The sequence below is a fragment of the Curcuma longa genome, chromosome 7 (genome assembly GCF_044706935.1).
Source record: "Curcuma longa cultivar G26 ecotype Majalengka, Jawa Barat chromosome 7, ITB_CL_G26_1.1, whole genome shotgun sequence".
Lineage (NCBI taxonomy): Eukaryota > Viridiplantae > Streptophyta > Magnoliopsida > Zingiberales > Zingiberaceae > Curcuma > Curcuma longa.
The window spans coordinates 4,259,822-4,270,909 of NC_133867.1; the positions used below are offsets into that span (position 1 = coordinate 4,259,822).

Consider the following 11,088-nt stretch of genomic DNA (forward strand, 5'->3'; position numbering starts at 1 on the left):
CAATGCATGAACTGGCCTCGCACGAATTCATGACTCTGTATTAAGTTGTGCTCTAGCTGCAATCTATTTTCCTAGCTACCTTTGACTCATGATTTTAAGATTATCATTGCATCAGCATAAAAATGCAACATGAAATCTAACCTAAAAGCTATTATATATCAATACAAGCAATCAACCAGCAACAGTTAGCTTAATATATATTATGATATGTATTATGTATCAGAAGATTAGCGCATTATATTAGTGGAAGGCACATCTCTCATAAGAAATATTTCAAAGGTGAACTGGGTTGCAGGTTTCAAACTTTTGTTTTTTGGTCGAAAAGAATCAGCAATCTTCAAGCAGTAGCCTATAAGTATTGGTCCATTCATGGTTATTCCTCGATCGGCCCAAGTTTCATAGGCACAAGAGTCAAGGCGTACTGGCAATGGCAATGGCGAGTTTAGTCTTTGGATTTGTTCTTCTCGTGGCCATGGAGCATGCCCTGGCAGACTTCAACTTCTACAGAGACATGGTCTGCTACTGGGGACCTCGCAACTTGGCCGTGTGGAACAATGGCACAAACTTCGCACTCAGCCTCAACAACGCCTCAGGTACGTAACGTACGTATTGCAGTTCTTAATATTGCTCAAACTACTTAACAGCTCTACTGTTTGGCATGGGGGCACAATAAATCAATGGTTTCAGGCTGTGGGATCAAAACGAGGAGCCAGTTTCTGTTCGGAAGCATAGAGATGCAAATTAAGCTCGTCTCAGGAAATTCTGCTGGCACTGTGACTACATATTATGTAAGTCCAGTACTCCCGTGTAGGACATTACAAGGCTAGCTAACATATGCTAATTTCAGAATGCATGCTTCATGACGCAGGTGTCTTCGACTGGAGCTAAGCACGACGAGATCGATTTCGAGTTCCTTGGTAACGTATCAGGGCAGCCTTACATCGTCCACACCAACATCTGGGTTCAAGGAGTAGGAAGAAGAGAAAAGCAGTTTTATCTTTGGTTCGATCCAACAGCGGCCTTTCACAACTACACCATTCACTGGAACCCCAGCCAAGTCGTGTAAGCTCTATCTCTCTCTGTTTCCTCAAGCTTGCTATGATCAGAGAATCGATCATTAACCGATAGAGGTATATATATTAGATGGTTGGTCGATAGCATCCCTATCCGGGTTTTCAGAAACTACCAAAAGAATGGAGTTGCGTATCCGAACCAGCAAGCGATGAGGGCCTACTCCAGCATCTGGAATGGCGAGAGCTGGGCGACGCAGGGCTGGCGGGTGAAGATCGACTGGAAGAGGGCTCCGTTTGTGGCGAGATACCAGCAGGTGAATCTGAGGGGTTGTCCGTGGTATTCGCAGGGCAGCACTGCGCAGTGCTCGGCCAACACCGCTGCCAACTGGTGGACGGCCCCAGGCTACAGCAGGCTGAGCTGTCACGTCCCGAGAGACTGCTATCCGAAAATTTCGGCAGCATCTCCCCTGTAACTATGACAATTTCCCTGAATACATGATAATATATAGGGCCAATATGACCCAACAACATAACAACAATGATAATAAGGCCAACACGGCCATCTTCACACACCACATCACATGCAATATAAAATATGTAAACATCGCAGCGGAAAACAAAATACAACGAATACGATGTACGTAAAACTCCAAAACAAGTATAAGTACGACAAAACATCAACTCCAAACAGTCCACAAACTACACAACCACCAATAAAGTCCAAGTCCAAATACAATGCAACATAATCCAACAACTACAACAAAGTAAACATCATAATACCATACTGTGAGAGGGAACAGGCTGGCAGAATCTCCCAAGCTCCTAGCACCTATCTGATACCTGGGGAGAAATCAAATCAACCCCAGGGTCTGGGTAGTGAGTATGAGATACTCAGTGGAATACAGGTAAGAAGTGCATAATAAAAGGTCAACAGGATATAAATAGCAGTATCAACAAATAAGGAAAGAATCTATACCATAACGGATATAGGAACATGCAAATCAGAATGTATGGTATGTAAAATCGTGGTGTAGCAAGCATATATCAACCAAGTGCAATAATCACACGCAAACATGCTGTAAACAACAATGCAGCATAATAATAATAATAAATGCATGAAATCATGCAACACGCATCAAAAACAATATGCATGGTCCTGAGTGCACTCGTCATCCTCAAACACCCTCCCAGAGCTCAGTGCTGAGGCGCCAAACAGGACATACTGCACAAGGCTCCAACAACTATCCACTACTAATCAAGTGGTGGAGCGGGCAGTCGCACAGGAGGGCTAGTGAGCCAGTCCTGGTTGCACCCAACTATGGTGCAACCTCACCTCTAATGCACCACAACTCGGTGTCCGGTGAGAGCCAACTAAGACAGCCAACTGTTGCCGTCATCAACTACTACAACTAGATGATGTCATGGTGATCATCTCAACATATAATAGCTACAGGATAACAACATAATCCACCAGAATCAGATGATGAGTCAGGTATCAACATGGTATCAACAGAATAGACAGTATCAACAGGGTATCATCATGGTATCCACATGGTATCAACAGAATAGAAAGTATCAACATGGTATCCAAATGAATCAGGCTAGATCACACAAAGGTCAACGACAAGTATCAAGCAACGAATAAAATAAGTGTCAACAGGATAACAAGCATCAACATAGCAAGTATCAACAGGATAGTAGAAATATCAACAGATTATGCACTTATAAGATTAACCTGTAGTGACCAAGTACAGGTTACCCACCTGGATCAGATGATCGCCGATAATAAAACTCCCAGAAAATACAGGACCACAAATAGGTCAAGGTCCTGAAAAATGACAACACAACAATAACCACAACGATACTGTATCAAAATAGCAGTAATTAAATTCTTATAATTAACTCCCACTAATCCTCTTATCGAATTACATCCCACCTCAATTGATAATTCAATTAAATGAATTATTAACTCCCGTCCTAAATATTTAATAATTAAATAAGCCCTGATCATGAATTTTCCAACTTAATTAAATTCCCACAGCAACATTTTCCAACAATTAAATTCTTAATCTACATCAAATCCAACCAACAGTAACTACACAATAACCATAGTTAACCTAATTACTCCATAACAAATCAGATCCAATAATAACTAAAATTCACACCAATCAGTCCTGATCAGTTTCACCTACAACCGCATAATTCCATAATCCCAAACCACTTCAACCTCACTGAACAGGATACATTAGATTTAAGCTAATTACCCAACATTCTGTGCTAATCAATATAGATCTAGCCAGGGAAGTTTACCTCAGATTGAACCACAGCCTTGTCCTAGATTTAAACTTCGGTTTCTTCTTCTTTCTTCTTCCCTTCTCCACCTGCAACCGACTAGAACAGTGATTAACCACACTGTTCCAGAAATCTGATCCACCATCTATCCACCAAACCCTAAAATAGAATTACATTGGTTTCAAACAACTCACCTAGTTGATCAGTTCCGACGAGCCGATCTTGATCCGATCGTCCACGGCCGATTCCACCCAAGATTCACAAATCAGCAATCAACCTCTGAAATCAACCATTCTTGGTAATCAACTAAAGAATCAATCACAACCAAGACCTAACTTGATTACCTTACCGATCTTCCTTTTTGCTTGCGGCAGAAAACCAACGGCGACTCCCCACCGCCGTCCAAACCAAATCAACTCCCGATCTAAGTTCTGAGAAGCAAGAAACCAAGATCTAAACCAAAGATCAACTACAAATCCCAAGAATCCAACTCAATCTCAACTTACCGGTCTCCTTCTCCGTTCGTCGATTGCAACTGCCACCACGCCCGATCCGCGTCCTTCCGGCGAGGAACGAACCCTAGGTAGCAGATCCTAGACCTCCGATGGCTACCCTTGCCGTCGACACCGTCCGAGCTCGCCCGTAGTCGCGCGATCGAGAACAGAGAGAGCAGAGGAAAGCGGCTCGCGAGGGTAGCAGGAAGAGAGGTCGCGATGGAGAACGGAAGTCGCGGCTTTAAACTTCCTTATCGGGTTTCTTGGCTTAACGGGTTTGAATCCAAACCTATTACCCTTTAACCCATTTAGGTTATTTACCAATAAACCCTTAGAGTTTAGGTATTTTACACAGACTACTTGGCATTGATACTTGAGTGCAGGGGCGGAGCCAGAGGGGGACAGGTAGGGGCCACCGGCACCCTAGCTTTTTAATTTTCATTAAGTTTGTCTTTATAAAAAAATTTTTTAATTGAAATTGGCCCCACCCGCCCCCCCTCTCGTGGAAACCTGCCTCCGACCCTGTTGAGTGGGTTAGAGATTGCTTCCGGGGCATAGTTGGGTTGGTTACAACGGAGCAGAGTTGCTGAAGTGGATAAAAGTTGAATCTCGACGAAGCCGAGGTAATGCTCTCCTCCGTTGTGGTCAACTGTAACTTTTCGATTTACTTTTCACAGATGGTCGTGTGATCGACCGTGTGGGGTCGCTGGGATGATGAATTCCATCTTTTGCTGAAGAATTGAGTGAGTTAGAGATTAGGTAAATATACATGGGCACGGGTGGAGCCACGTTGTATGCTACCCGGGCTATAGCCCGGGTAGCTCAGCGTGAAAAGCCTTAAATTTAGGGAATGGAAAATTTTTTTTTTCAAGAAAATGAAAGAGACAGCCCGGGTTGTCTTGTCGGAATAGTGCAGAGTCGGAGATTAGCCTGGGTAAATCACCCGGGCTAGCTCCGCCATTGTACATGGGCATCGAGCTGGTGGATCAATGACGAGCTTGATCGCCCCCGAACCATGATGTAGTAGTAAACACGGAGTTCCTATACACTCAAGGTTCAATACCCCAAGAACATAAAAAATTCACTTTTCACATTTTAACCATTGGAACCGTTGAATCATTACGTGACTGTTACTTGCACCTCTGATTTACCTTAATGATCCGTAGAAAATTTTTATAGAACTGGAGAAAAATCACGATTTATCGAATCATAAGACTTGGATATCTAAATTATAAAAAAAAATGACGAGCTTGCTCCTTTGATGCACACTCAATTTATTCATATTCCTGAGAGTGCAGTTTACTTGCATAAATATCACATCTTGAAATATTTTTTTTATACGATTGAAATATAATTTAACTATTCATTATAAGTTCAATAAATTAAATTTAAATGCAAGAAAAGCTTGGTAAGTATTTGAAATTTGTAATAAAATTCTCTAAATCCTCTCTCAAGTTATCACCATGATATGATATGTCATAGCTTGCCAAGTGAGCCAATATACAACCAAGCAATAGCTCCCTTAAGTTACCTAATGGGTGTAGTGCAGTGGTAAAATATTCAGAGAAATAATTAAGAAACTAAGATTTAAATTTTACTAGCAATGAATATTCTAAAAGTCTATTTTTGCTAATGGTGAGTCTCCATTTTCCCTCAAGATAGTTTAAAATCTTTCATGGGTAAGTTCTTTGTAAACACATTTGTAGTTGACAATGAGAGAACAAAAAACTAAATGCAATTAATTTTTCTTAATACTTCTTTCTAACAATTTTTGGGGGTGGTTTTAGCCATTGCTCTATATTTAACATTAGTTAATCATTAATTGCTTTTTAGAATGTCAAGTGAACAATGCCTTCCCAAGGAGTGTAACAAATCTAGTTATACATCTTGTTCTTGAACCCTAATTTGCATCACAAAATGGTGGAAGATATCTTGTCTTGGTATATCAAACCACACGATAAGCCATTTTCATAGGTCAAGGTACGGACTACGGACGACGTTCGATATCCGCAGACAGAGGGAAGCAGGGAAGCGCTCGCGTTCGCAGGGAAGCGCTTGCGTTCCTCTAGCACTCAGTGAGCGGGTCGAAGCCGAAGGGCGGAAGCAGGGAGAGCTCTCGGAGACACCGTCGTAGAAAAGGTAGTCGAGGGTCGACGACGACGATGGAACCCTATTTCGCTTCCGCCGTCAGCTGCTCGCGGTTTGTGGCCGAAGGGACGACGATGGAAGTGGAACCCTATTTCGCTTCCGCCGTCAGCTGCTCGCGTTTTGTGGCCGAAGGAATGTGCGAAGGGTAAAGAGTAAGGATCGGGAGATTTTAGGGTTTGTAAATGGATATTAATGAATAATACCCGTTAACCCAATAAATCTATTAACCCATTAAATATTAATCTATTAACTCATTTTCTATATACTGCTATTAATGAAAGCTCGCGAGCGGCTCGCGAATACTCGAACACAATATTATAGATTCGAATTCGGCTCGAATAATTATTCGAACATGTTCGAGTTCGGCTCGAATTCGATAATTTCGAATACGAATCAAATATTATTCGAACTGGCTCGAAAAGCTCGCGAACCGGCTCGATTCGTTTGCACCCCTAGTTACAGCCACGAGGAGTAGACCGAGTGGAATCCTATTCGATATCCTACCAGATCTAACCCTCGCATCGGCCCTCAACAACCGACTCGACGGATAACCTGAGTCAGCCCTTGGTATGCGACTTCAATCACTGAATCCCTTATATCTCCGAACTTGACTTGGCTCTTAGACTCGAGCCGAATCCTCGTAAAGACAAGATCCTAAGCCTAGGTTGAATCCTCATAAATACAGGCTTCTAGACCCGAGTCGAATCCTCATAAAGATAGGCTCCTAAACCCAAGCTGACTCCTCGTGAGGCCCCGATTCCTCCCAGTCAGCTCGGTTGCACCAACCCTACGCGGACTCGGCTCAGACTCGATACAGACAACCTTCAACTATTTTTGATTGCTGAAGTAAAGATAGCCACGAGAATAACAACGGACTTTTAATTTTTTACGTATAGATATTTTCTTTTTATAAATATTTTATATAATTATATTAAAAATTTTAAAATTCATATAATGCACTAAAGATCCCTTCGTATAAATCCATAAACGATGCCATTCCATTCCGACCGCATAATGCTCCCGTGCGTACTAGATAAGCTCAGACCCCGTTAAGCGTTACGTACCCGCTACCGTCGCCCGCCATTGCTGCCCCCACCGCATCCTGCCATTTCATCTTCTGAGCCAAACACCCGTCGGCTCTAGTGATCCAACACATAAAAGAAACGTAGCCTTACTGTCCACGTGGCTGTAATGTAATGGAGAGTAGGAATGTGTGTGGTTTCGTCACGAAACAAATAATCCCCAAGCGACCCTACTCTCTCATTTCTCAACACTATAGTGGGGAGTCAACAACGCCGAAGGTGGGACAAAGGAAGGTAAGTGTACACACAGAGCCGGTGAAGCCACCTCGCGGCGTCGCCTCGCCTGTGCTCTGCTTGATTTCGCCACGCCAAATCTCGGCCTCCTTGTTGAATCCGTGGAGTTCGTTCGCATTTGGAGGTCAGCAAGTCGGTGAATCGGCTTTTTATTGGTCAGAACTCGGAGGGGAAATCGCTTTTGTCGTTCGTTTGAGCATTTGATTCGGTTTGCTCGGTATAGGCAGGGAAAGGGAATCTCTTGCAGATCGGCGAGGACTCTTCTCGTTGAGCTCGTGTAGGGAAAGAGGAGAAAGAGGCTGAGCTGATCTCATTGCTGTTTTAGAAATTGTGATGGGGAATTGCTGGTGTGCCCAGGCGAAGGGTGAGAATCCCTACCAGATCTTACCTTTGGGCTTTAATTAGTAGTGTAGGATGCAAGTGTTTGAGATTTTCTATTGCTTTCCTTATTTTGTGGATTTCAAGCTTTACAGATTGTTTGTCGTACTTTCTAGGTTAGTTTGTAGTGGAGCTGATGAATTTTGGGGCGTCTCTTTCCTTGTTACTAAGTTTAGAGAACGATCACGAGTCCTAAAAGTCACAATTGTCTAAAGTTAGCTCCATCTTTTGCTTTCCATTGTTTAAGATGTGTGCCATTTTTGGATCCATTGCATCGTCTGGCAAACTCCTTTTTCCAGACATTATAATGACCAATCTTTGTTGTTTTCTTACATCTTCTAGTCTTGATTTCATTTTGCAGGAGATCGCAACTTTATGCCTGTGTCTAAACTATAACAAAAGTAACAGAGATGTAAATAAGTTAAGTGGTTCTAGCAGCAAGGTCTCTGCAGCGTCAGGGTCTCTCACTCCCCGCAGTGAGGGTGAAATCTTGCTGTCAGCAAATGTAAAGAGCTTTACCTTCAGTGAATTGAGAACAGCCACCAGGAACTTTAGACCGGACAGTGTGGTTGGCGAGGGAGGCTTCGGTTCAGTGTTCAAGGGGTGGATCGATGAGCAGACGCTGACACCAACAAGACCCGGCAGTGGTGTGGTTATTGCAGTGAAGAAGCTCAACCAGGAAGGCTTTCAAGGTCACAGAGAATGGTTGGTGAGTATCATTTTTGGGTGCATATGTTCCTTCTACTGGATTTACTCACTGCCTGCGTTATGTTTGCCTCTTTTAATTTATAAACAACACATGTGAGATTGTTAGCAATCCTGCTGTGTGTTCTGCAAAATATCATACACTTTTTATCTGATTAAGTCCTGCAAATCTTGTAGGCAGAGGTGAACTTCCTTGGCCAGTTGTCTCATCCTCATCTTGTGAAGCTGATTGGATATTGCCTAGAGGACGAACAACGACTTCTTGTCTATGAGTTTATGCCTCGAGGAAGCTTAGAGAACCACCTCTTCAGGAGTAAGTATCTATATTTGATCAGTATGCTGTCCATCATGCAGATGAAATACAGTGTTATTCTATAAAGATTGTACCCTTCTTCACATAGACAGATCTACATGTTATGGAGGAACATTCTTCTCATCATCTCCAATTGATACAGGGGGTTCTTATGTTCAACCGCTCTCTTGGAAACTGCGTATGAAGATTGCCCTTGGAGCAGCAAAAGGGCTTGCATTTTTGCATAGTGACACGGCAAAAGTGATATATCGTGATTTTAAAGCTTCTAATGTGCTTCTAGATTCAGTAAGTGTCTTTCTATTTTTTTTCCTGTATATTTCACATCTGATGCAATCTCTAACTCATTATTTTAATTATGGATTTCAGAGCTACAATGCAAAACTTTCTGATTTCGGATTGGCAAAAGATGGTCCAACAGGTGACAAAAGTCATGTATCTACAAGGGTCATGGGAACTTATGGATATGCAGCTCCTGAATATCTTGCAACAGGTAATCTTCTTGCACAAGATGGATACTACTTTTCTTGTTTGAGGAAGTTTAAGTAGTAATATGGTTTATAAATAATGCACCAGTTATTGCTTTTGCCACTTAGTTATGGCTTGCCTGATGTTAAACATTTTTTAGTTATTTACTCAATTGCCATTCACACAGTGGTGTCTTCCATCAACTTTCAAGCTTTAGATGGATCCAACTTTGTTCACACCTTATTGAATTCTCGTGTGGAGCATGTTCAATTTGCAAAGTTGCTGTATTTCCCATGTTGATTTAGCTAGTCTCATATGTCAACATCATGTAGATTCTAGATGTACACAAAAGGTTGCCCCCACGGGCGGGCGCAGCTGGTCAGGACATAGATGCTTGCAGTTGAGGCTCATGGCGCACATGAGATAACATCAAAATGTGTCATGTTTCCATTCCTCGAGCCACTATGTCCTGGCCAGTCCCGCATTCACCGTGATTTACTCCCCCTCATACTTGTGGGGCCGGGGTGGGGGGGCCGCTAGGTTGGCGGTTCCAACCTTGCAGTAGATGTACACAAAAGGTTAGCCCATAGATTATTTCTAAAGCACATGCATAATATAACCTCAACGTCAAAATTTCAGATGCATCATTGCCACTTTTGCATTTACTGGATACATTGGACATAATAGGGTTGTCAAGATAAATTTGTTTGTGTTATGGGTTAATTAATTCAGCAGATAAATGACGTAGCTTATGCTATTTCCTTAATTAATATGTTTCTTTTGTTTTTACAAATTGATCGGACAAAGCTTATGCATGTCATATATGATAGATGTTTGAGCATGAAAATGTACTGATGGGAGTTTCATTTTATTTCCATTATGAAAGGCCATTTGACTTCCAAAAACGATGTGTATAGCTTTGGAGTTGTTCTTCTAGAGCTGCTATCTGGACGACGTGCTGTGGACAAGAACCGTCCAACAGGAGAGCAAAATTTGGTGGAGTGGGCGAAGCCTTACCTTACAAGCAAGAGAAGGATATTTCATGTCTTGGACACACGCTTGGGAGGGCAGTACTCTCTTGCAGGAGCACAAAAGGCTGCTGCCCTTGCCCTCCAGTGCTTATCCATGGAAGCAAGGCGCAGGCCAACCATGGACCAAGTGGTAACTGCCCTGGAACAGCTTCAGGATGCTAAAGGAATCACGCGAAACCCTCACAGTGAGCACAAGTTGAGTCTTATAAAGCATCCGTAATAAGATGATTCACCCAAATTGCCTTATAGAAGATCAGATGAAATTTTCCGAGGAAAGGTTACTACTTAACCCATGACTGCAGCTTCCCCTTATTATACCAAGTGAATAAAACCTCAAAATGCCATCTCATATTTCGCGAGCAAATTTATGTCACCTGATTGTGTATAGCTCTTTCTCTCTTGTTCGTCATCTTCTTGATGGTGAGTCTATGGCGCTCGCCATTTGGTTAACTAGGCGAAGCTATTGGTTTAGCCATTTGATTTTGCTAGTGTATTTGGCCTTTGGTTGTGTGTTAATGGATGGATCCCTTGGTGCTTCAGTTACTTTTATTGCTCTACCAATGGAGTGCTTACCTAACTATGAGACTAAATATGTAGGTTATGGAATCACTTGTCATTCGATCTAAGCTTTTCTTTTTCTTACACTGTTTTTTAACGCATTATTAGATTGTACAATCATTGTTTCTTTTGGTGATTCATGACATGGGCACACTAGCTACCACAATAGAAGCCTATATATTAATATCCGGTTTGTAAAAAAATGATACGTTACATGAAAAATATAGTATGAAATTTAACATGACACATTTAATTGCATGAATGTGAGTTCCATTACATGGATATGGAATCCGTTGCATGGAGTGTATCATGTTGTGTTGAATTTTATGCTATATTTTTCATGTAGTGCATCATTATTCTTAGTTTGTGAACATG

The 11,088-nt window shown here is 42.1% G+C and overlaps 2 protein-coding genes and 1 long non-coding RNA gene across 5 annotated transcripts; 2 read left to right on the forward strand and 1 right to left on the reverse strand.

Annotated features, from left to right (window-relative positions):
- Window positions 1-427: 427 nt before the first annotated feature.
- Window positions 428-1,486, forward strand: LOC141832481 (putative xyloglucan endotransglucosylase/hydrolase protein 26). Its single transcript, XM_074719986.1, has 4 exons — window positions 428-593; window positions 688-788; window positions 869-1,062; window positions 1,144-1,486. Exons 1-4 carry the CDS (start codon window positions 428-430, stop codon window positions 1,484-1,486), a joined length of 804 nt encoding a protein of 267 aa, XP_074576087.1.
- LOC141831550 (uncharacterized) lies at window positions 1,485-3,991 on the reverse strand. Of its 3 annotated transcripts, none has more exons than XR_012602077.1 (6): window positions 3,812-3,991; window positions 3,655-3,736; window positions 3,500-3,584; window positions 3,324-3,404; window positions 2,777-2,841; window positions 1,485-1,853 (listed from the first exon to the last, which is right to left on the reverse strand). It is a non-coding gene; the product is annotated as an uncharacterized LOC141831550 (long non-coding RNA). The 3 variants fall into 3 exon arrangements; XR_012602076.1 differs by having other exon boundaries at window positions 3,324-3,394; window positions 3,650-3,736; XR_012602075.1 differs by having other exon boundaries at window positions 1,486-1,853; window positions 3,324-3,394.
- A 3,957-nt stretch (window positions 3,992-7,948) lies between these two features.
- LOC141832483 (receptor-like cytoplasmic kinase 176) lies at window positions 7,949-10,793 on the forward strand. Its single transcript, XM_074719987.1, has 5 exons — window positions 7,949-8,350; window positions 8,524-8,659; window positions 8,802-8,944; window positions 9,026-9,149; window positions 10,011-10,793. The coding sequence occupies exons 1-5, from the start codon at window positions 7,949-7,951 to the stop codon at window positions 10,373-10,375; spliced, it is 1,170 nt and encodes a 389-aa protein (XP_074576088.1). The 3' UTR covers window positions 10,376-10,793.
- Window positions 10,794-11,088: the final 295 nt, after the last annotated feature.

What these genes read in the sequence shown, in the direction of transcription:
- LOC141832483 (XM_074719987.1), top strand. Translation starts at nt 7,949, where the DNA reads ATGACCAATCTTTGTTGTTTTCTTACATCTTCTAGTCTTGATTTCATT. An exon ending in AGAGAACCACCTCTTCAGGA is followed by an intron (nt 8,660 to 8,801) that starts GTAAGTATCTAT and finishes CAATTGATACAG; the next exon opens with GGGGTTCTTATGTTCAACCG. An exon ending in CTAATGTGCTTCTAGATTCA is followed by an intron (nt 8,945 to 9,025) that starts GTAAGTGTCTTT and finishes TATGGATTTCAG; the next exon opens with AGCTACAATGCAAAACTTTC.
- LOC141832481 (XM_074719986.1), top strand. Translation starts at nt 428, where the DNA reads ATGGCAATGGCGAGTTTAGTCTTTGGATTTGTTCTTCTCGTGGCCATG. An exon ending in CAGCCTCAACAACGCCTCAG is followed by an intron (nt 594 to 687) that starts GTACGTAACGTA and finishes CAATGGTTTCAG; the next exon opens with GCTGTGGGATCAAAACGAGG. An exon ending in GCACTGTGACTACATATTAT is followed by an intron (nt 789 to 868) that starts GTAAGTCCAGTA and finishes TTCATGACGCAG; the next exon opens with GTGTCTTCGACTGGAGCTAA.